The 26,657-nt window shown below is 42.6% G+C and overlaps 1 protein-coding gene across 1 annotated transcript in view; it reads right to left on the bottom strand.

The window, feature by feature from the left end:
• The window catches only part of adgb (androglobin), a 101,404-nt gene extending 83,503 nt beyond the window's left edge, over positions 1-17,901 (bottom strand). The window contains 7 exon segments of the mRNA XM_063001160.1: positions 2,178-2,264; positions 6,007-6,146; positions 7,580-7,783; positions 9,250-9,321; positions 13,325-13,417; positions 14,345-14,504; positions 17,723-17,901. Coding sequence (XP_062857230.1) covers positions 2,178-2,264; positions 6,007-6,146; positions 7,580-7,783; positions 9,250-9,321; positions 13,325-13,417; positions 14,345-14,504; positions 17,723-17,805 — 839 coding nt within the window. The 5' untranslated portion in view covers positions 17,806-17,901.
• Between the last annotated feature and the right edge of the window lie 8,756 nt (positions 17,902-26,657).

Here is a 26,657-nt window from a genome sequence, read left to right as displayed (position 1 = left end):
GTCTGAATTCAAATAAAAGCACGGTGGCTCAGTGGGTAGCACTGTCACCTCACAGCAAGAAGGTCCTGGGTTCGATCCCCAGGTGGGGCGGTCCGGGTCCTTCCTGTGTGGAGTTTGCATGTTCTGCCCGTGTCTGTGTGGGTTTCCTCCGGGTGCTCCGGTTTTGTCCCACAATCCAAAGACATGCAGGTGAGGTGAATTGGAGACACTGAATTGCCCTATAGGTGAATGGGTGTGTGTGTATGTGCGTCTGCCCTGCGATGGACTGGCATCCCGTCCAGGGTGTGCCTTGCGCCCATTGAAAAGCTGTGATAGGCTCCAGCACCCCCATAGGTGCCTTAAAATGCTGCCTACTAAGGGGCCTTATTTTTAAACTATAAATTGACTGAATGACAAGGGAGAATCCAATGCTTCCTCAAGGGTGAAGGCAATCCCAGCATTCAGTGCGGCACTTTTCTCACAAAAAATTACAAATATGGTGGACAGATGCGGAACAACAAATGTAAATGAATTATTATTGATTTTTAATTGGGTGGCTAAGTGGGTAACACTGTCTAATTAGAATCCTCTCTACTTAGGCAGCTGCCTAGGTAGGCAGTAGGCAGCAAGGCAGCTCACTAGGTTTTCAAACAGACTTATAGTGTATCTTTCTACCCCTAAAAACACCTAATTAAAATGGCTAACTGTGTTAGCTTAGTAAGCTGTCTAAGTAGTGCATCTGAATAACCTCCCTTATAAGTTCAATGTCTTATTAGAATCCTCTCTACTTCTGCAGCTGCCTAGGTAGGCAGTAGGCAGCAAGGCAGCTCACTAGGTTTTCAAACAGACCCATAGTGTATCTTTCTACCCCTAAAAACACCTAATTAAGGTAGAATACAAGCCATCCATGATGTCAATGACTTATTCAAGACAGATGTAAGAATTCTGCAGCCATTACTGCCTGAGCACCATGTGTCTGACCGGTCAGGTGGAAAGCAGGACGTGTCCCGGTCCCAGAGGGAAAGCCATAGATCACTGAACCTCATTAGCACTTTACAGCCCCCTGATAGATGGTGCTGAGAGATGTCACACCAAAGTCTTTTCCGGGCAATGAGTGTGAATAAAGGAAAGTGGAATTACAAAGATTAGAGCTCCGCCGGAGGCTCTGCTTTGAAAAACTGTCCGTCAGTGCTTAGTAGTCTTTTTAATAATAAAATAGCACTTTCACTTCCTTTTTACCCTCACGAAGTAGATTTATCAGCCCTGCTGTGAGAACAAGTTGACCTGAAGACGTTGTTGAACACAGAACTTGATCCTTTTTTGCACTTCTCCTTTACAGTTTCACAACTTCCTTCATGCATGAATGCTGCGAAGATTATTGCAACCGAATGTATGTAGAAACTCGACTATCTGACACCTGAGCTTGTTAGACACAAGTGTCGCCTCACAGCAAGAAGGTCCTGGGTTCTTCAATGGTTAGGACTCTCCCAGGGCCACCACAGAGCAGGTAATATTTAGGTGGTGGGTCATTCTCAGCACTGCAGTGTCACTGACATGGTGGTGGTGTGTTAGTGTGTGTTGTGCTGCATGAGTGGATCAGACACAGCAGCGCTGCTGGAGTTTTTAAATACCGTGTCCACTCACTGTCCACTCTATTAGACACTCCTACCTAGTTGGTCCACCTTGTAGATGTAAAGTCAGAGACGATCGCTCATCTTGCTGCTGTTTGAGTTGGTCATCTTCTAGACCTTCATCAGTGGTCACAGGACGCTGCCTACAGGGCGCTGTTGGCTGGATATTTTTGATTGGTGAACTATTCTCAGTCCAGCTGTGACAGTGAAGTGTTAAAAAACTCCAGCAGCGCTGCTGTGTCTTATCCACTCATACCAGCACAACACACACTAACACACCACCACCATGTCAGTGTCACTGCAGTGCTGAGAATGATCCACCACCTAAATAATACTTACTCTGTGGTGGTCCTGACCATTGAAGAACAGCATGAAAGAGGGCTAACAAAGCATGTAGAGAAACAGATGGACTACAGTCAGTAATTGTAGAACTACAAATTGCTCCTAAATGGTAAGTGAAGCCGATAAAATGGACAGTGAGTGTAGAAACAAGGAGGTAGTTTTATTGTTATGGCTGATTGGTGTATATCCAAATTATACACCAAAGTAGATATAATGCAGTCTTACTGTAGAGGGATTGGCTCTGGAATCCAGCCGGTTAGACTGTGGATGATGGTAAACTCTCCAAGCTCTCTTCCAGGATTCTGGACCACACTAAAGAGACACACAGTCACAATGTTAACGTCACAACCTAGATTATTTACATCTGAGGTCAAAAGTTTACAGCACATGATTTGCTTATTGTAATAGATTGGGTAGTAGTAGCCCACTGGTTAAGGTGCTGAACTAGTAATCAAAAGTTTGCTGGTTCAAGCCCTAACATCACCAACCTGCCACTGTTGGGCCCCTTTAAAAGTCTGCAAAATGGCTCAAATGTAAAGGATTTTGTTCACATAAGCAATAGGTGTGTCTGAAACATAGCACATGCACATCAGCGATTAGAATGGATGTCTACATACACTATATTGCCAAAAGTATTCACTCACTCATCCATATCATTGAATTCAGGTGTTCCAATCACTTCCATGGCCACAGGTGTATAAAACCAAGCACCTAGGCATGCAGACTGCTTCTACAAACATTTGTAAATGAATGGGTGGATAAGATGCCACCTGTGCAACAAGTACAGTCGTGAAATTTCCTCGCTACTAAATATTCCACTCTTAACTGTCAGTGGTATTATAAGAAAGTGGAAGTGATTGGGAACGACAGCAACTCAGCCACAGAGTGATAGCCACGTAAAATGACAGAGCGGGGTCAGCGGATGCTGAGGCGCATAGTGCACAGAGGTCGCCAACTTTCTGCAGAGTCAGTCGCTACAGACCTCCAAACTTCATGTGGCCTTCAGATCAGCTCAAGAACAGTGCGTAGAGAGCTTCATGGAAAGGGTTTCCATGGCTGAGCAGCTGCATCTGAGCCTTACATCACCAAGCGTGATGCAAAGCGTCGCCGCCACTGGACTCTAGAGCAGTACAGACGTGGTCTCTGGAGGGACGAATTACGCTTCTCCGTCTGGCAATCCGATGGACGAGTCTGGGTTTGGCGCTTGCCAGGAGAACGGTACTTGTCCGACTGCATTGTGCCGAGTATAAAGTTTGGTGGAGGGTGGATTATGGTGTGGGGTTGTATTTCAGGAGTTGGGCTCGGCCCCTTAGTTCCAGTGAAAGGAACTTCCTGTTCCAACATGACTGCGCACCAGTGCTCAAAGCAAGGTCCATACAGACATGGATGAGTGAGTTTGGTGTGGAAGAACCTGACTGGCCTGCAGAGTCTTAACCTAAACTCGATAGAACACCTTTGGGATGAATCAGAGCGGAGACTGTGAGCCAGGCCTTCTCGTCCAACATCAGTGTCTGACCTCACAAATGCGCTTCTGGAGGAATGGTCAAGAATTCCCATAAACACACTCCTAAACCTTCCCAGAAGAGTTGAAGCTGTTATAGTTAAGGGTGGGCCAACATCATATTAAACCCTAAGGATTAAGAATGGGACGTCACTCAAGTTCATATGCGTGTGAAGGCAGACGAGCAGATACTTTTGGCAATATAGTGTATTTTCTTTCCCATAGTATATGCTGATGTAGTTTAGAAAAGATAGAAAGGCAGTCAGTGAAGGGAACAAATGTAGTGACTGGACTGAATTGTGCTGCTTAGGGGAAATGAAGCTCTCCTGGGTGCAGTTCTACCAAGAGAAACTGAAGCTCAACACTGTGCCTAACGTTATTATGTGTCACTTTTATAGATCTAAATGACTCTGTGTCCGTTTTCTCATGTGTGTGTGTGTGTGTGTGTGTGTTTGCGCCCTATTGCACTGTCTACTTCACTTTCCTGAAGAAACCAGATGGCTGATGCACTAATTGTGCCTCACGGGACGCTGCATTCAAGCAGTCCAGCAGCTATTAATTAACTGCACCATTTCACAGCTTCTTTATGTGTCGTGTGCTAACACAGAGTCGACTCGAACCTGAACGCTGTGCCATCATTAACGTCGCGGGCTTGGTGACGTACCCGGACACAACAGCTCTTCAGGAGAAGAAGTGTGTTTCTGTGTGAGTATCATGTTTATCGTCATTCCCAGACTGCTCTAGGCTGTGCCTAACTCCGCCTAGTGCCGGCAGCCATGCTGGCCTTGGAGGATGGCAGACACATGCCCTTTTTGACATGTGTGAGGTCATTGGGTTATTCTTTGCACCAGCCAGAGGCAGACTCCTACATAAGGCGTAACACACTATACTTAAATATTCCTCTGCCACTCATGTTGGCACAGTCGCAGCAACAACAACATGATGCCCACTCCAGCCTTTCTTTATGTAAACATGGCCAATGCAGTCTGTAGAGTGCCGACCAGCCTGGTGGTACCGGTGGGTTTGAGTTTTAAAGAAGTTCTATGTGGTTTTTATTTATCTTTAGTAAATGTTTCATCCTAATCAGAGTTGTACTGGGTCCAGAAACATTGGGGACAGGGTTGAAATCTAACCTTTGACTCCTCATCCACAGGGACACTTTAAAGGAGCTCGTTTACCTACTGGCATGGGAGGTGGGTCAATACCTTTTGTCACCATTGTGCCAACAAGGCTTAAAGATTCATTGATTTTTAATAACTGTCTAATACTGTTCAAAATGAGATGGATTAGACACCACTTGGCAACTCAGGGCACAAGCCATTCCACCTACAGGTCCCCATTTTGCTGCCCCATACCCAACAAACTGCTTTTTGATTTGAGCTACAGTAGCTTGTCAGCCATCGCTCCCCACGTGCAGCAATGAGCCTTGACCGCCCATGACCCTGTTGCCGGTTTACCACTGTTCCATCCTTGGACCACTTTTGATAGATACTGACCACTGCAGACCGGGAACACCCCACAAGAGCTGCATTTTTGGAGATGCTCTGACCCAGTCGTCTAGCCATCTCAATTTGGCCCTTGTCAAACTAGCTCAAATCCTTACGCTTGCCCATTTTTCCTGCTTTTCTTCTAACACATCAACTTTGAGGATGAAATTTTCACTTGCTGCCTAATATATCCCACCCACTACCAGGTGTCGTGATGAAGAGATAATCAGTGTTACTCACTTCACCTGTCAGTGGTCATAATGTTATGCATAGTCGGTGTATATGCATATATCTAGAGTAAATGCACATGGGAAATACAACCAAAGCTCCTTACAGTATGTGACTAAAGGTACTGTATGAATCAAAACCAGGTTGGTTAGAACCCTGCTTCTGTGTAGCACCCACATCACTTAGGTAGGTAGGACCTTACTTGCACTTTATTGCCAAAAGTATTCACTCACCCATCCAAATCATTGAATTCAGGTGTTCCAATCACTTCCATGGCCACATGTGTATAAAACCAAGCACCTAGGCATGCAGACTGCTTCTACACACATTTGTGAAAGAATGGGTCACTCTCAGGAGCTTCAGCGTGGTACCGTGATAAGATGCCACCTGTGCAACAACTCCAGTCATGAAATTTCCTCGCTACTAAATATTCCACAGTCGGCTGTCAGTGCTATTATAACAAAGTGGAAGCGATTGAGAACAACAGCAACTCAGCCACGAGTCCTGACCTCAACCCGATAGAACACCTTTGGGATGAATTAGAGCGGAAACTGCGAGCCAGGCCTTCTCATCCAACATCAGTGTCTGACCTCCCAAATGCGCTTCTGGAAGAATGGTCAAAAATTCCCATAAACACACTCCTAAACCTTGTGGAAAGCCTTCCCAGAGGAGTTGAAGCTGTTATAGCTGCAAAGGGTGAGCCGACATCATATTAAACCCTATGGATTAAGAATGGGATGTCACTCAAGCTCATATGCGTGTGAAGGCAGATGAGTGAATACTTTTGGCAATATAGTGTATATTACACATACCAAGTTGCGTGTAAAAATATACTTACTCCGTATTGGCTAACTTAAGTATGGCCTTAGCCAGCAGCATAGGCCAGAGTTCTGATTGGTTGGTGGTAGCCGGGAGCAACAGATTATTCTTTTCATCAAACGGTAATAAGTCGTCGATTGTTATCTTCCTCCAGCAACCCTGAGGCACGGACATGAAAAGAGATTGAGAGAGAAAAAAAGAAAGAATGAGACGGTTTGTATGTTATAAATAAAAATAAAGACAAGCTAGACCACCATGGCTACGACTTTACTCTGTATTTATGTGGTATCTGGCACCAAGATGTTAGCAGCAGATCCTTTAACTCTTGTAAGTTGTGAGGAGGGGTATCCATGGATCGGACTTGTTTGTCCAGCACATCCCACAGATGCTCGATTGGATTGAGGCCAAGTCAAAACATCAAACTGGTTGTTGTGCTCCTCAAACCATTCCTGAACCATTTCTGCTTTGTGGCAGGGCGCATTATCCTGCTGAAAGAGGCCACAGCCATCAGGGAATAGCGTTTCCATGAAAGGGTGTACATGGTCTGCAACAATGCTTAAGTAGGTGGTTCGTGTCAAAGTAACATCCACATGGATGGCAGGACCCAAGGTTTCCCAGCAGAACATCGCCCAAAGCATCACACTGCCTCCGTCGGCTTGTCTTCTCCCATAGTGTATCCTGGTGCCATGTGTTCCTCAGGTAAGCGACGCACACACACCCGGCCATCCACGTGATGTAAAAAAAAACGTGATTCATCAGACCAGGCCACCTTCTTCCATTGCTCCGTGGTCCAGTTCCGATGCTCACATGCCCATTGTTGGCGGTTTTGGCGGTGGACAGGGGTCAGCATGGGCACCCTGACTGGTCTGCGGCTATGCAGCCCCATACGCTACAAACTGTGTATTCTGACACCTTTCTATCAGAACCAGCATTAACTTCTTCAGCAATTTGAGCTACAGTAGCTCGTCACGTGCATCAATGAGCCTTGGCCACCATGACCCTGTCGCCGGTTTACCACTGTTCCTTCCTTGGACCACTTTTGATAGATACTGAGCACTGCAGACCAGGAACACCCCACAAGAGCTGCTGTATTGGAGATGCTCTGACCCAGTCGTCTAGCCATCACAATTTGGCCCTTGTCACACTCGCTCAAATCCTTACGCTTGTCCATTTTTCCTGCTTCTAACACGTCAACGTTGAGGATAAAATGTTCACTTGCTGCCTAATATATCCCACCCACTAACAGGTGCCGTGATGAAGAGATAATCAGTGTTATTCACTTCACCTGTAAGTGCTCATAATGTTATGCATGGCCGGTGTATTAGCTGAAGAACAAAGAACAGAACTGTTGGCCTCTCTTTATACCGCTCTAGTCACAATACAGGTTCAGCACTTCTCTAAAGCTTGGGTGTACAACATCCTGCAATGACTAAACAACAGACATGTTGCCTATCTCTGTACATTATCATACTAAGTATAAAATCTAACTAGCTAGTTAGCTAATTAGCATTTTGATATTCACTAATCTTTCCATGTTTCCTGTCCAATGACTTAAAAACACTACTAAGAATAATGACAATACAACTCCTCACCATCCAGTAGAGTCTGACCACATATTTCCCATAGATGTTATACAGAGGTACGTGTCCGTCTGCAACTTTACACAGGGAGTAGATGTGTTCCCACGGCCTCCAGGAACTCGGGTTTGGATCCACGATGCTCACCCTGTCCTTGTTTGCTGTTGTGTTGCACACTTTCCACACGACGTAGATCTCACTGATGATGGAGCGCATGATCTGAGGTGATGAGATGAAACACAAGAGAAAAATCAATCCTTGTCTTATAGCACTGTACCAGTTAATGTAATGGCTCTGTCCCATTGCCCAGTTTGGATTATATAACATTGTCAGCCAGTTAGAAAGAAATAATTGATATCGATGTGGAAGTAGAAACCTTATGTGATAAAAACACAATTGATTTAATTTCCCGAGAGTGCTGAAAGGCAACAGAGTAACTTCATCTCTGACTACTGAGGAAGTGTCTAAGCTAGTTTTGTTAGTTAGCTTTGTTTTGTTTAATGTTTCTGTGACAATGTCTGGACCTCATGCGGAGATGACGTTCGCCTGGCTTCGGCGACCAATGTGACGTAATTGCGGAGAAAGCGAACAACCACGGACGTCGAGCAGAGGCTTCGCTCGCCTTGTCGCGTAAAAAAAGTGGCGGGCATGAAAACAAACATGAATTTCGAGCAGCGTCCCAACTGTGATCATCGGCTGCGTCCGAAATCGCTACTTTCATACTGAACAGTATGCAGGAGCGGGTAGTGTGTCTGAATACGTAGTATTCATTAAATAGTACCTGAAAAGTACCCGGATGATCTACTGCTTGGGCAGCATTTTTTGTGTATGCAAAAAAATACGCACACTTGCGTACTGATAGAGCTTACTTCTGTACCGGCCGAGTCTCTCTCGAATTTAGTCTCTCTCTCGGTCGACCATCGTCTCCGCATGACAGTATCTCTATGAGTTCGCATGTGGCTCAGGAGGCCAATCCTGGAAGCGCACACCCTGGGGCAATGGGGGCAGGGAAGGGTGGCAGTTGGTGAGGCTGGTGGTGCCAGGTTTTTCTATCTGCTGCACAGGTGTCTAGTTTATTAGGTGTCTAGTTTATTGTAGCGTTTTCTCGGGTCACCTCTAGATCTTTGGTCTTGGGAGAGGGCGCTATACAGAACCTGCCAAGGCATTCGAGTGTCCTACATACGGATTAAATGACCCATCCAGCGAAGCTCTTTTAAGGACTTCGATGTTGGACACTCTGTCCTGCCATTTAATTTCAAGCAGCGAACGTAATGAGCGGGTGTGGAAGCGCTCAAGCTGTTTAATATGCTTTCTGTACAGTGTCTATGTCACACACCCGTATAGAAGGCTGGTGAGGACTATTGCCCTGTATACTTTTATCTTGGTGGCCATACTGTCGTTGTGATGCCGCAACACGCGGCAATATAAGCGTCCAAGAGACTGGCTTGCTCTGCGGATCCTCGCTGCGAAGCTTGTAAGCTTGCGAAGGCGTGTTCGGCTTCTTAGTTTCTACTTATACTTAGTTTCGCAGGAAGTATGCGGAGGCCTTAAGGATGCTAATGGTTTACAGATAAACTAACGACCCTTAAAGAAGCCACTGTTTCATTAATGTTACTGTTAAACAAGTCATTTAGGGATGTTCTTTGTGAGAATCTGCCACTGTACAGCTGTTTTTTGTTACTCACCTCACTGGAAAGCAAGTGCTCATTGGCTGACGCGAGATCAAATGTTGATTCATTTTCAACCACAACTGGGGCCTGGAAACAAAATAAATAAATAAATAAAATTACCTTCCACATCATCCTTTTAAACTGACATACAGTGCAACGAAAACCATTATTTTACCACTGTATCTGTTATATGTAATAAGGCGCAACAATACTACTGGTTATGAAGTAAAAATGTATACAATATACACCGATCAGCCATAACATTAAAATCACCTCCTTGTTTCTACACTCACTGTCCTTTTTTCAGCTCCACTTACCATATAGAAGCACTTTGTAGTTCTACAATTACTGACTGTAGTCCATCTGTTTCTCTGCATGCTTTGTTAGCCCCCTTTCATGCTGTTCTTCAATGGTCGGGACTCTCCCAGGACCACTACAGAGTAAGTATTATCTGGGTGGTGGATCATTATCAGTGTGTTAGTGTGTGTTATGCTGGTATGAGTGGATCAGACACAGCAGCACTGCTGGAGTTTTTAAATACCTTACTGTCACTGCTAGACTGAGAATAGTCCACCAACCAAAAATATCCAGACAACAGCGCCCAGTGGACAGCGTCCTGTGACCACTGATGAAGGTGTAAAAGATGACCAACTCAAACAGCAGCAATAGATGAGCGATTATCTCTGACTTTACATCTACGAGGTGGACCAACTAGGTAGGAGTGTCTAATAGAGTGGACAGTGAGTGGACACGGTGTTTTAAAAATCCACAACACACACTAACACAGTCAGTGTCACTGCAGTGCTGTGAATGATCCACCACCCAAATAATACCTGCTCTGTGGTGGTCCTGTGGGGGTACGGTCAGTAATTGTAATTGTAGAACTACAAAGTGCTTCTATATGGTAAGTGAGCTGATAAAATGGACAGTGAGTGTAGAAACAAGGAGGTGGTTAACAGATGTATTTAACCTCACTGAACAACCACTGATTTCCTGCCCAAAGCTGGCCCCTCAGTACTAAACAACATTGAACCCAGTCTGAGAGACAATAAGCGTCTGTTTAAAACCCATTTATTAAACCAGCGCTCTCTCTCAAGTATGAGTGCACACTCTCCATCCCATTTCTTTTTATCAGTGCTCTCGTTCATTATGGTGACCCGCTGCAGTCTGAGCTCTATGAATGCTTGATTATGATCTCTTAATGGACTCTAAAGGCTCCCTAATCAAATTTTAATTAAAGACTCGCACTCTGAGGGGGGAAAAGACTTCATTCTGTCGCCTAGACCCAGCACTGGCACGGAAATGAAAACAGGGTCCGACCTCGATTCATTCCGTCAATTAGACCCCTCACACGTAAGCAGACCGGCGACTGTCGAGCTGATTGACCTCGGTGCACCGGCTCGCCTCGACTGTGTTTGCTTCCTCGTGGGTGTATCACTCCACGAACTATGAGGCGCAACTGTGCGCCGATTAATCTCTGGATGAGGAAATTTGGTTAGTACGCTGGATCATGTGAGACCAGCAGAATGCAGATGGCTTTATTAGGCACAGAAACAGAATATGGGATGTTTCACCTTAATACATGATCAAGAATATAGAGCCTGTAGCTGAATGGGCAGATGTCTAATGGGATCTAAATTTGTGACTGCTTTAAAATTAGGATGGTGTCGGTGTTGTAGGCACAGAATTAGTAATACAAGGTTTAACCTGTTTCCATGTGAACTGCTCCAATGGAGTCACAACATCAAGGGGAAGAAAGAATCAAACATTTTACCATTTTATGAGCTACACCTACCATACAGATGACCTTTGTGGTTATACAATTACTGTTTGTAGCCCATTTGTTGCTCTGTACACATTGTCAGTACTAAACCCCATATGTCAAATAAAAAGGGACCACCACTGCCCATTTGTTCCTTAGGTATTAGGTAATATTAGGTATGGACTCTGTGTTATACTGAACTTACTGCTATTAAAGCCAGTGAGTTCAAACAGTATTTAGGAATCCCAACAACACTGCTGCACCTAATACACTCGTACCAGAACAACAAACAGTACCAAGTCATTACCATACTAGTATCATTGCCTTGCTAAGAATGGTCCATCATCCATGTCCTACAGTGCATTCTAGAACCATCTCATGATTTGTCCACCCAGTCTTCTTCCACTGCCCTGATGTCCAGTGCATCCAATATTGCCTGTGTGCCCACTGTAGCGTTTTTGAAGTTAGTAAAGGCACTTTGATGGGCTTGCAACTATGCAGTAGCATACACAGAAGAGTTTGATTCACTGTGTATTGTGGCACATTCATCTCATCACCAAAATTAAAAGGATTTGAAGTCTGAGCCACTGTGCCCTTCTGATGGTCTGTATCAGACGCCATCAATAAATATTGGCAAAAATTCCCAACCAGTGTTGGTGGGTACTCAACAAAGCTGTCTGTGAGTACTTTTTGCTGTTTTGGAGATATTTCAACCCAGTCGTTGGATGGATGGATGGACGGATGGATGGATGGATAGATGGAAGGATGGATGGATGGATGAAAGAATGGATGGATGGATGGATGGATGGATGGATGAAAGAATGGATGGATGGATGAATGAAAGAATGGATAGATGGATGGATGGATGAATGGATGGATGTATGAAAGAATGGATGGATGGATGGACGGACGGACGGACGGACGGACGGATGGAAGGATGGATAGATGGAAGGATGGATGGATGGATGAAAGGATGGATGGATGGATGGATGGATGAATGAAAGAATGGATAGATGGATGGATGGATGAATGGATGGATGGATGAAAGAATGGACGGATGGATGGAAGGATGGATAAAAGGATGGATGGATGGATGGATGGATGGATGGAAGTATGGATGGATGGATGAAAGAATGGATGGATGGAAGGATGGATGAATGAAAGAATGGATGGATGGATGGATGGACTAATGGACGGATGGCTGGATACACATAACTACATATTGATGGATCAGATATTTTTTGGAGATACTTCAACCCAGTCGTTGGATGGATGGATGGATGGAAGGATGGATGGATGGATGGAAGGATGGATGGATGGAAGGATGGATGGATGGATGAAAGAATGGATGGATGGATGGATGGACTAATGGACGGATGGCTGGATACACATAACTACATATTGATGGATCAGATATTTTTTGGAGATACTTCAACCCAGTCGTTGGATGGATGGATGGATGGATGGAAGGATGGATGGATGGATGGAAGGATGGATGGATGGAAGGATGGATGGATGGATGAAAGAATGGATGGATGGATGGATGGATGGATGAAAGAATGGATGGATGGATGGATGGATGAATGAAAGAATGGATGGATGGATGGATGGATGGATGGATGGATGGATGGATGGATGGATATAACCACATATTGATGGATCGAGTATTTTTTTGGAGATACTTCAACCCAGTCGTTGGATGGATGGATGGATGGAAGAATGGATGGATGGATGGAATGATGGATGAAAGAATGGATGGATGGATGAATGAAAGAATGGATGGATGGATGGATGGATGGATGGATGAAAGAATGGATGGATGGATGGATGGATGGATGAATGAAAGAATGGATAGATGGATGAATGAAAGAATGGATGGATGGATGAATGAAAGAATGGATGGATGAAAGAATGGATGGATGAATGAAAGAATGGATGGATGGATGGATGGATGAAAGAATGAATGGATGGATGGATGAATAAAAGAATAGATGGATGGATGGATGAATGAATGGATGGATGGATGGATATAACCACATATTGATGGATAGGGTACTGTTTGGATGGATGGATGAATGAAAGAATGGATAGATGGATGAATGAAAGAATGGATGGATGGATGAATGAAAGAATGGATGGATGGATGAATGAAAGAATGGATGGATGGATGGATGGATGGATGGATATAACCACATATTGATGGATCAGGTATTTTTTGGAGATACTTCAACCCATTCGTTGGATGGATGGATGGATGGATGAATGAATGAATGAATGGATGGATGGATGGATGGATGAATGAATGAATAGATGAATGGATGGACTTACCTTGTTTACTATAAACTCAGACGGACGTTTCCAAACATGAACTTTCAAAGACGCCGGCATCTCAACCCTTCCATCTGGGTCATCAAACAATTGCTAAAAAAAAAAAAAGTAAAAAAGTCGATGCAGTTTTTACCCAGAATTCAGTGTGCACCATTGTTTACAGAATTGTTATTTTTCATTTCTTTTGTTGTTGTCTTATTTTACTATTGCTTTACTCTTACAATGCAGTAATACAACCTGGTCAGGGCACCAATCCATCTTGAGGCCTCGGCCACCTCCCCACCCCCTCAGACATACCCAACTTCGTACTTTCCAAACAGCCTTAATTCTTTGTGACATGAATGCCCAAAACATTGCAACACAAAGTTGCTGCAGCTTTATCACGATTTAACTGCTGCGGATTTACCCAGTTCTACCACATTCCTAACACGCTCTACTGAATTCAACTCTGATAAGGTCATCGAGAGCCAGTAAACTCAATGAACCCAATGACTTGTGCTTTGTGACATTTCATATTGTTATGCTGATGATAGCCATAGTAATACGGGAGAATAGTGGCCATAAATTAATGCACATGGTTACCAATACTCCACCACTATCAAAGTGAGCTGTTGACACAAGGCAGTTGTGCCCATAAATTCATGCTGTTTATGCAAGAGTCTGGCCCAAGATTTATCAGACCAGGGCACATATAGACTTTTTAATATATCTTAAATCTGCCTGCCCATTCTCCCCAGACCAATCTAATCATTATGCCCTTCCCATCCACAAAACTATTCTGGAGATCAGCTAGAGCACTGTTCTCCTCCCAGAGAAAAACAACAACACTGCTGCACCTGATACACATCCCAGTACAACACATACTATCATGTTATTACTACATTAGTGTCATTGCACAGCTGAGAATGGTCCACTTCCCAAAGAGTCCCTTTTATCTATGACATGGAGTAGATGGGTGACATAGCAACAGATGGACTACAGTCAGTTATTGTATATGCTAAACAGTCCGTTTATACTTACACTGAGTGGACTCTTTCCGGTCTTGCCATCCTTGGATCCTCTTACTGCTTCCCATTTCTCTGCATTGACTTCAGTGTCGTTCCAATCAGGCCAGAGAGGAAAGCAGGTTCTCCTCAGTTCAGCCAGACCGTCAGAGGAACCGACCACTAGTGAGGATACCCTAGAGCCAAAGCATCATTATTTGTACTGTCACCTTTCTCTGATTGTAGTTATTTTATTCAGATGAATGTAAATGTCTGTGTGGGTTTCCTCTGGGAGCTCCGGTTTCCTCCCACAATCCAAAAACATGCAGTCAAGTTAAATGGAGACACTAAATTGCCCTATAGGTGAATGGGTGTGTGTGTGTGTGTGTGTGTGTGTGTCTGCCCTGCGATGGACTGGTGCCCCGTCCAGGGTGTTACTGTGTGCCTTGCGCCCATTGAAAAACTGGGATAAAGCTGTAAATGCACACCGGATATGGTCTGCATTTCAGATATTACACGGACACCCTTCCTGACACCACACTTAATACTTTGCCCGGGCTTGGGACCAGCACTGAGAGTGCACTCACTGACAAGTGCACCTCCCGATGGCTAAAAAGCAGAAATGATTTGGTGGGTAGCACTGTCACCTCACAGCAAGAAGGTCCTGGTTTCGATCCCCAGGTGGGGCGGTCCGGGTCCTTTCCATGTGGAGTTTGCATGTTCTCCCTGTGTCTGCGTGAGTTTTCTCGAGGAGCTCCAGGTCTCCCACAGTCCAAAAACATGCAGTCAGGTTAATTGGAGACACTGAATTTCCCTATAGGTGAATGGGTGTGTATGTGTATCTGCCCTGTAATGGACTGGCACCCCATCAAGGGTATTACTGTATGCCTTGCCCCAGCATTAAAAAGCTGGGATAGGCTCCAGGACCAGCCACCCCACCCTTATTGGATAAGCGCTTAGGAAAGTGAGTGAGTGAGTGAGTGAGTAAGTGAGTGAGTGAGTGAATGGATGGTGGGAACGACAGCAACTCAGCCACGAAGTGGTAGGCCACATAAAATGACAGAGCGGAGTCAGCGGACGCTGAGGAGCATAGTGCACAGAGGTCGCCAACTTTCTGCAAAGTCGATCGCTACAGACCTCCAAACTTCATGTGGCCTTCAGATTAGCTCAAGAACAGTGTGTAGAGAGCTTCATGGAATGGGTTTCCATGGTCGAGAAGCTGCATCCAAGCCTTACCTCACCAAGCGCGATGCAAAGCGTCGGATGCAGTGGTGTAAAGCACGCCGCCACTGGACCCTAGAGCAGTACAGACGTGTTCTCTGGCGTGACGAATCACGCTTCTCCGTCTGGCAATCCGATGGATGAGTCTGGGTTTGGCGGTTGCCAGGAGAACGCTACTTGTCTGACTGCATTGTGCCGAGTGTAAAGTTTGGTGGAGGGGGGGGGGGGTTATGGTGTGGGGTCGTTTTTCAGGAGTTGGGAGTTGCTTCAGCATACCAAGAGATTTTGGACAATTTCATGCTCCCAACTTTGTGGGAACAGTTTGGGGATGGCCCCTTCCTGTTCCAACATGACGGCGCACCAGTGCACAAAGCAAGTTCCATAAAGACATGGATGAGCGAGTTTGGAGTCCTGACTAGTGATGGGTCATTCGCGAACGATCCGATTCTATTGACCGGCCCTTTAAAATGATCAAAAGGAACCGAGTCACACCTCTGGGAGCCATTATAATATATTTCTATTTGTGCACAGTTCTTATCGGCGGTAATCCACCCATTCCGCTTAGCAGAAACAAACACAGTCACATCTCTGCACAAGAGAGGATTTCTCTTAAACTAAATGCAATGCAACCACAGTATGTCTCTTCCCTTTAGTTTTTTCTCTATCACGTATTACCGAGCGGACCTTCAAAAGTCAAAGAACTTGTTTCTTGCAAATTTTTGTAAATTTTACTACATTGTTTTTGGGTTTTTTTTATGTTTTTTATGCTTGAAATGTAAGCCCAGTTTGGCTACAAGTTATACAACAGATAATTTATTGCAATTGTTTTAAACTATTTTTGTTATTAAAATATACTTGTTGTCAATTTGTATACTTCTGACAACAATCTTTTTTTCTCATTTAAGTGTTGTCTCAATTAGGCCTACATTTAAGGCAAGGTAGCAAAATTTGCATGATTGTTCATCACTAATATTAATATCGGGAAGGGGGTTAAGGTCTTATAGTTACCCACAAGCAGTCAGACTGTTTAACACCACACAACGACGGGGTCGTTAAACCTAATCAACAACTCAAACATACAGTTGTATTGCCACTTTACATATTCCGTACTTACATTCTTGTTTTCATACCTGTATGTATATATTGGTTATAATTTTATAATTTTATCTACATACATTGCTACTATTATTATCTGTATGTTACCACCACTATTCTCATCCATACCTACTATGTCCGACATATTTTATATCTGATACACAATCTCTATGCATATTCTATTTTATATACATATATATACCCATAAATTATACATTGTAGATATTTATAACTATAACAACATCCTTATCTCTATATTTATTCTTATATATTTGTATATATTGTTTATAAGAATAGTTACAATACTGCTTTTATCACATGTACCAGATGCACAATTTGCACATGCTGTTTTTCTGTTGCATACCACATGCTGTATTAATGCACCTTATTTCTTTACTTACCTTATTTTGTATTTGTATTAAGTTTTCTCTTCTTTGTTAAACTACTGGAGACTAATAATTTCCTTCGGGATAAATAAAGTATCTATCTATCTATCTATCTATCTATCTATCTATCTATCTATCTATCTATCTATCTATCTATCTAGCGCCTCTCGCTGCCTGAAAAAAAGAACAAAGTCATTTTTTTGAACAGCTCTTTAAAAGGAACAGAGCCAAAAGATCCGGCTCCCTTCAAAGATCCATAATTCCCATCACTAGTCCTGACCTCAACCCGATAGAACACCTTTGGGATGAATCAGAGCGGAGACTGCGAGCCAGGCCTTCTCGTCCAACATCTGTGTCTGACCTCACAAATGCGCTTCTGGAAGAATGGTCAAAAATTCCCATAAACACACTCCTAAACCTTGTGCAAAGCCTTCCCAGAAGAGTTGAAGCTGTTATAGCTGCAAAGGGTGGGCTGACATGATATTAAACCCCTATTAAGAATGGGATGTCACTCAGGTTCATAGGCAGGTGAAGGCAGACGAGTGAATACTTTTGGCAATGTAGTGCACATAGAGTAACCCAATAAATGTTCAATCCCTTAAACCCCAAGAAGTTTATATTAGACTAAGCATGTAAACAAACAAGTATTAAATATTAGTTTGCTAGTGTTAAACTAGTTATACTAGAAGCATCTCAGAGTTGACAGTTCTTACTCTTTTGTAGGTGAGGGTCCTTGTGAAGAAGAGACGCGGCTCCCGGAGGACGAATCTTTTTTCTTGGCTGATGGTTTGGACATTGTACTTTTGGGCAGTAATAAAGCTGAACTTATACTTATACTTTATTTAGACTTTATTCAGTATAAACACCTCCGCTCCCACCGCTACTCCTAGAGAAGTTTGTACTGTTGCTAGGCGCTCATATCACGTGGGACTTCCAAACGGCTTCGTAATGAATACGCTTCATACTGCTAAAGCTGATGGGGGTCATTAATGTACACCCTATTTATGGTACTTATAGCCATTTGGAATTTCGCTATAACGTGCTATATGAAATGTAAATACTTTAGTAATGGATATTCCGACCAAGCAAGTCACTCAGCGAGACTCAGCGAGTCACATTAATTAGCTCGACTCCCTGGTAAGAGTCGACTCTTTAAGTTAGGAATCACTTCTACAGCAAATTAGCAATAAGCCTATTCGGAACCGAAGGATTCGACTCCTATCGACGAGCCGAACTAATAAATGTGACTCGTAGCGAAGTTTGTTTGTTTGTTTATTAGGATTTTAACGTCATGTTTTACAATTTTGGTTACATGACAGGAACGGTAGTTATTCATTACACAAGATACATCAGTTCACAAGGTTATATCGAACATAGTCATAGAAAATTTATTATCTCCAATTCACCTCACTTGCATGTCTTTGGACTGTGGGAGGAAACCGGAGCACCCGGAGGAAACCCACGCAGACACGGGGAGAACATGCAAACTCCACACAGAAAGGACCCGGACCATTCCACCTGGGGATCGAACCCAGGACCTTCTTGCTGTGAGGCGACAGTGCTACCCACTTAGCCACCGTATTAGGATTTTAACGTCATGTTTTACACTTTTGGTTACATGACAGGAACGGTAGTTACTCATTACACAAGATTCATCAGTTCACACAAGGTTATATCGAACACAGTCATAGACAATTTAATATCTCCAATTCACCTCACATGCATGTCTTTGGACTGTGGGAGGAAACCGGAGCACCCGGAGGAAACCCACGCAGACACGGGGAGAACATGCAAACTCCACACAGAAAGGACCCGGACCACCTCACCTGGGGATCGAACCCAAGACATTATATATATACACCGCTCGCAGTGAAACTAAACTACGAAACTAAATGACATCATCGCCTAATTTGCACAAGCATTCGCACATGTCGATAGGTCTATCTCTTTTTATAAATTATAGGTAGCACATCTCGATAGATCCAGTATCTCAGACATATATCTCAAATTTATTTACTAGGATTTTAATTAAATGAAAATTAAATTTTATATTAGCCAGTATACAAAACATTTTGTAGTAAATAATATGCTAACCCTCTATGAGGCATATCTTCTAAGGTTTCGCCTCCATCATTTATCATACCCTGTTGGATAAGATCCCATTGAGAAAACTAGATCACACAGATCTTATCTATAGCTACAAAAACATGGAATAAGGAACAAATAATCAGAACTGAACTGACAAGGTAAAAGCAACAAAATTGTTTTACGTATACAAACAGCTAAGTAAGTAAGTAAGTAAGTAAATTTTATTTATAAAGCACTCTTAAAACAACTTATGTTGACCAAAGTGCTGTACAAGGTACATGAGTACAAGATAACGTAATAAATGCTCAACATATTCACTCAGTAATGAACTTTATTAGACACAACCTTTACTGCACCAACTGAACTGCTAATTAAGCACAAAACTGAAAAATAACCGGATACTTTTTGTGTTGTCGTAATGTTAAGGTCGCAGATGGTTATTTAAAAATGACTGGCTTCCCTAGATGTATGAAAAACGCTCTAAAATCACTGAACGCATGTATAAACGTGGTTAAATAAAATGTTAACACATAGCATTAGATATACACCTGTTATTCAACTGTATGCAATCAAGTATAGTTAATTTGAGCACCTTGCATAGTTCTGAAATAGAATACAAAATAAGTCACATAATAACGGCATTACGTACATTTAAACTTTAAACTTTTAAAGGAATTAAAACTAAAACCACACATTACTAATCACTAGCAGAAATAAATTAGGCAATGGCAGCAAAATTATAGGCGTTCAACAAATCAAAAACAGATGTGCGCATGCTCGGTAGGACAAATTAATGGGTACTTTAAGTAGGATAAATCAAGAGAGAACAACAGCAGCACCCACTGCTCGTTAAAGACAGTAACTGCAGAACGATATGTGCTTTCACGTCCGAGTCTCCAAAAGTCTCCAATAACACCAGAAAAATCGCTAGATTTGTCGCTAGTCGCTTTTATAAAAAGAAGTCGCTAGAGGGGTCTGAAAACTCGCTAAATATAGTGGCAAAGTCGCTAAGTTGGCAACACTGGTAGCAATAAGCCGTTTCAGAACCGAAGGAATCGACTCCCACAGGCGAGCCGAACTAATTAATGTGACTTGCAGTGAAGTAGCAATAAGCCGTTTCGGAACCGAAAGAATCGACTTACTGTATATAGGCGAGCTAAACTAACTAATGTGACTCATAGAATGGTACGTTTAAAAACCCATGACCCCACATTTAGTGATTGTTTACATTGCCAAGTGACCTATACTGAACCTAGCCACCCGTGCTAAATTTGGTCCAATATTGCCGCTGACCGGGATGCCTGGCGCTTCACCATAAATAAAGCCACCTCAGCCTTTGAGAGTGCCGGGACGCGCTGAAGGAAAACCGTGTGGGTGAGACCTCGGACCCTGGCTAGACCTTTCCCTGCAGCCGCTGCGGACGGGTTTGCCAACCCCGCAGTGGCCCCCCAGGCACCAATGTGTCTGCAGCTGTTGTGGACAGTGACCCTTCGCCTGTGAAGTATCACTATATAACTATCAATTTTTTCAGTTTTGTTCATTTTTATCCTGGTCAGGATTGTGGTGGGTCAAGTTCTATCAGAAAACACTGAGCACAGGGGCAGGAATATTCTAGACAGGGAACCAATCCATTGCAGGGTTTCAGTCATTCCCTTCACAATGTGGCTCATGTTTTTATAGGTGGGAGGAAACCTAAGTACTCAGAGGAAAAGCGATGTGGATCTGGACAGAATGCCAAATTCTTAATACAAAGGGACTGGAAACAACACCCCATGCCAAGTCCATGGGAAAAACTTGTGGCAAGTTTGAGGAAATGCCCTTTCTTGTAATAACATGACTAAACAAAGCCTATAACACATGCTGTAAAAATAATCCAGTGGCCTGGAGTTTCTTCATATCACACTTATCAAAGCATCTCTTTCCATGTACAGTCATGCTAAAAGAGTAAAGGGCCTTCCCCAAACTGTTGATACAAAGTTGGAAGCATATCATTTAATTTAAATATTTAGGCCTGGCATCCACATACTTGTGAACATCATATACACTGATCAGCCATAACATTAAAACCACCTCCTTGTTTCTACACACACTGTCCATTTTATCAGCTCCACTTACCATATAGAAGAAGAACCCGCACAGGACCACCACAGAGTAGGTATTATTTAGGTGGTGGATCATTCTCAGCACTGCAGTGACACTGACATGGTGGTGGTGTGTTAGTGTGTGTTGTGCTGGTATGAGTGGATCAGACACAGCAGCGCTGCTGGAGTTTTTAAATACCGTGTTCACTCACTGTCCACTCTAGTAGACACGCCTACCTAGTTGGTCCACCTTGTAGATGTAAAGTCAGAGACGATCGCTCATCTATTGCTGCTGTTTGAGTTGCTCATCTTTGAGACCTTCATCAGTGGTCACAGGACGCTGCCCACGGGGCACTTTGGCTGGATATATTTTTGGTTAGTGGGCTATTCTCAGTCCAGCAGTGACAGTGATGTGTCCACTCATACCAGCGCAACACACACTAACACACCACCACCATGTCAGTGTCACTGCAGTGCTGAGAATGATCCACCACCCAAATAATACCTGCTCTGTGGTGGAGTATGTAAAACAGATGGACTACAGTCAGTAATTGTAGAACTACAAAGTGCTTCTGTATGGTAAATGGATCTTTTAACCAAAATTCATAAAATCTAAAAAACTGAGAAAACATCAACATTTTATTTAATCAGGTTATGTAAAACAAAGTAATTGCCCCCCCTCAGTCCTACAAAAATGAGAAAGCTACAAGATATCAGTGTTCAAAGGGTAACAAAGCTATTTAAGGCACTATGACTCAAAGTGGGAGCCATTATCTGTGGTGAATTTTCACAAATTAACCCAGCTGAAAATCTAAGGAACTGCAGGCCTTCTGAGATCGAGTCAGCGTCCATGATTCCACCATTAGAAATAATAAAGAGACTGGGCAAAATGGTATTTATAGAGAAGCTATGGCAAAAATGACTTAAAAATGACAGTGAGGTTCATCTCACGATTGCTGAAAACATCTTGATTGGGTTGCCGGTTACTGGGTGAATGGGATGATTATACGGCAGGTGGTCCAGGTGCCAAATCTACAGCAACCCTTTTGCTCTTCGTCCTTGCACCCAGTGTTTTCTTTAGTGGTTATTTATCCATCTTCTGTAGTGACTTGATCAAGGTCATGGAGAATCCAGAACCACCTAGGAGCCCAACCCTGGTTGACACAAATGATATTCATATGAACACTTTATTAGTTAATGGCATTAACTGATATTAAGGTTTGAACCTAGGACCCTAGAACCCTAGTGTTGTGCATCACCCACTTTAGAAATAATAACAACCAAACATTGATTAGATTTTCATATAATACTTTTTTTTTTTTTCCACAAAGGCAGTCTTTCAGCTCTGTGCATAAGCATGAATACATTCTCAAACTTTATTCTGTACTGTTTTATTACCTGCCATCACATCATCACAAACAAGTTCTCAGTAAAATACATCTTCACTTAGTAATCACACCCATGTCCATGTAAAATATTTATAATGGATAGCTGATGCTATGGATGACGTCCATGTGTTTGAGGAAACAAGGAAAGGCAAGGAAAGTAACACATTCTCGATCATGCCAGAAACTTAGGACTAGGGCTGGCTCGATCTCACTTTTTTATGTCTGATACCGATACTGCAAATTGAGTATCTGCCGATACCGATACCAATCCGATACCATCATTTCTCCTCTCAAACAACTAAGCAGTAATAATACATGTCTAAATAACATTGCTCAGACTGTGAATCAAATATTCTAAAGGAATAAATACAGAACCTACAACATCACACTTATGCACAACTGCTGTTTTTATTTGAACTTTTACACAGAACATTAAGCAGCATTTTTGGTTTCACTTACGTGACACATCTCGCTTTACGGCGTGTCGTCCAAACACGATGTACCGATTAGAATCGACACAGAGTGTGGTTGAGATTTTCCGTTTAAGTTCTGTCACGTTTTTAGATTATTAAACCCTGCTGGATTTTGAAGAGGACGTCTGTGGCTAAACGGGAAACGGTGTAGTTTGTTTTATTTCATAACACTAATGGATTAATGGTTGAGGATGTGAGAGATCTCCAAGCCGGGATAAGATTTTATTTATTTAAGGTTTCATTTATCTCAGGTGAGCAAATTATCATTTATAAAGCGATTTTTATTGTGGCAGTAATAGATGATTTTTTTAAATGCTAAATGTTAAGTTTCTAAACGGCTGTTGCAGATGAGTTGTAGATCAGTGGCACGTGTTAATGATGTCATTAAGATGCACCTTTTGATGCACCGAGTGAGCTGGCAATAAACGGCACTCTGTTGGAACGTATCTTCATGTGTTATTTGCTTTACATGCCAACAATGGCCTTATTTACATTAAGTGTTATTTACATTAAGCAACAGTATCGGATCAGATAACACGTTTTTTTCCTTCCAATATCCAATCCAGTGACTTGGGCCAATATCGGACCGATACAGAGTATCGGATCGATACCAGCCCTACTTAGGACTAAGAGAAGTTAAACCAAAATAGTTCACAACAGTGGAAAAGTTAGAAATTTAGCCACGATCATGCATTTTATCTTTGTTAACTTTGCAAAATACTCTGGAACATTCCCAGGTGGAGTGGCCCGGGTCCAGTCTGTGCGGAGTTCTCCCCGTGTCTGTGTGGGTTTCCTCTGGGTGCTCCGGTTTCCTCCCACAGACCAAAGACATGCAGTCAGATTAACTAGAGATACAAACATTGCCCTGAGTGTGAGTGTGAGTGTTTTTTTCCTGTAATGGACTGGCAACCTGTCCAAAATGTTTCCTACCTTTCACTCTGAATAATGACCCTGAATAATGAAGCGCTGGTAAAACAAACAATAAATGAATGAATGAAGTTTGTAGGCCCTCTAAATTACCTGTCAGCCTGTTGGTTGCAAGCAGACCTAGCATACTTGTAAAAAGCACAAATGTAAAAGACATTATGTAATCCAGATTTTTGAGTTACTGTTAATCATGATAATTCATGATACATGAATTTAAAATCCTTTATAGTCAGGCTGTGTAACTATGAAATCTCAGGCTGCATGGGCTTTCATTATAATAAACTGATGTCCTTGATTTCAGTAGAAGCAATGTGTTACTAGGCAGTGCATTAAAATGTCAACCAGATATCCATACAAAAAATTTTCAGCAAGGCCCTGAGACCTGGTTCACGTCAGCTTCTGTAGATACACTTACAGGTGTATGAGGAAAAGAATGGTGAGTTGGAAGTCAGCTTCATATCTGTGCACTATTGGCACGTACTGTCTGGTTGAGGGGCTGTCAAGAACAGTGGGGGGGATACAGAAAGCATAGCATGTTCCACCGTAGTTGTTAAAGCACTCTGTCTGGTGAAAATAAGCGTCTGGCGGATTCACTTGGGTAAAGAGGAAGGGTGTGTTAGCTTGCAGCCTACCTTGGCCAGCATAAGTCACAAGCGCATTGGAAAATTCAACATTAGCTTTTTTTTTAGCTTTAGATTAAACCGATCTTGATCTTGATAATAATAATAATTATAAATGGGACAGTATGTGAGTGGATGTATTTAATTGATAACAGCACAAAAAAGAAAAGTGTAATGTACATACATTATACACTATTCCTATTTTCATGCCTGCAACATATTTCAAAACTTGGTGCAGGTTTAATATAAGATTTGGTTTGTGGAATGATAAACAACACCTGATTTGGATTTGTTTACAAGCAAGTATGGTTCAAAGTTTGTAATTGAATAGTCCAACAGTATATGAACAACATTTTACCATCTACGGTCCATAATATTATAGAAAGATTCAAAATATTCAGAGAAAACTATACACATAAACAGCAAGGCCAAAAAAACTGAATGACTGTGACATTTAAGACAGCACTGCATAAACACCAACATGCATCTGCAATGAATAAAAAGCACTTCCGACAAGCTTACATTTACATTTTCGGCATTTAGCAGACGCTCTTATCCAGAGCGACTTACAGAAGTGCTTCCATAGTAAACATTACCTTACTGTAAAACCCTGTATTATCGCTGTGCAGTATAAACACAATGTCACTATACTAAAGCAGTGCAAATTACCACAGTGATGCATGATTAAAGTGGCCCAAGCATAACAAAATAACACCAACATTTTTATTCTAGCAATAGATGAGCGATCGTCTCTGACTTTACATGTACAAGGTGGACCAACTAGATAGGATTGTCTAATACAGTGGACAGTGAGTGGACACGGTATTAAAAAAATCCAGCAGCGCTGCTGTGTCTGATCCACTCATACCAGCACGACACACACTAACACACCACCACCATGTCAGTGTCACTGCAGTGCTGAGAATGATCCACCACCTAAATAATACCTGCTCTGTAGTGGTCCTGTGTGGTCCTGACCATTGAAGAACAGCATGAAAGGGGGCTAACAAAGTATGTAGAGAAACAGATTAGTTTCTGTCTACAGTCAGTAATTGTAGAACTACAAAGTGCTCCTATATGGTAAGTGGAGCTGATCAAATTGGACAAGTAGGTGGTTTTAATGTTATGGCTGATCGGATATATATATATATATATAGGTGTATATATAAGGTCCTGGGTTCGATCCCCAGGCAAAGCGGTCCGGGGCCTTTCTGTGTGGAGTTTGCATGTTCTCCCCGTGTCTGTGTGGGTTTCCTCCGGGAGCTCCGGTTTCCACCCACAGTCCAAAAGGGTAAGTCGTAGCCCAGTGGTTAAGGTACTGGAGTAGTAATTAGAAGGTCACTGGTTCAAGCCCCACCACTACCAGGTTGCTGCTGTTGGGCCCTTGAGCAAGGCCCTTAACCCTAAATTGCTCACTTTGGATAAAGGTGTCTGCTAATGCCAAAAATATAAATGTAATGTAAATGTAAAGACATGCAGTCAGGTTAATTGGAGACACTGAATTGTTATATAGGTTAAAGGGTGTGTGTATGTGTGATGTTACTGTGTGTCTTGCGCCCATTGAAAAGCTGGGATAGGTTCCAGCACCCCCCCCTTCCTGCAACCCTGATTGGATAAGTGGTTAAAAAAGTGAGTGAGTGCATTAATTGTGTTAATTAGTGCAATTAACGACAGCCCTGGTATGTATCAACAAAATCCAGGTTCATCTGAGATGGATATGTGGAAATGTGTGCTTTGGTATGTTCGCCTTTTAAATTATTTCTAGAAAGACAATTTCAACAATGCAAAGCCACTTTCTGCATGCATTACAACAGTGTGGTTTCCTAGTGTAAGAGTGCAGGCGCTACACTGACCTGCCTGCAGTATGAAAAGCAATATATGACAACACCCTCCCCCCCCCAATCTTTTGAGCAGCTCAAGTGTTATACGTGTGAAGCTATGTATCTATATGAGGGTTCTTCAAAAAGTTTCCGCACTTTTTAAAACTAATATTAAGAATTTCAAATAAAAATGACATCACTTTTCTACACCTTTGAATGCAATATTTCCAGCGTCCCAACATTTTTGTATT

The sequence above is a fragment of the Trichomycterus rosablanca genome, chromosome 9 (genome assembly GCF_030014385.1).
Source record: "Trichomycterus rosablanca isolate fTriRos1 chromosome 9, fTriRos1.hap1, whole genome shotgun sequence".
Classification (NCBI taxonomy): Eukaryota; Metazoa; Chordata; class Actinopteri; order Siluriformes; family Trichomycteridae; genus Trichomycterus; species Trichomycterus rosablanca.
Note: the sequence above shows the minus strand (reverse complement) of the source record. Positions and strands in the feature narration are given on the sequence as shown.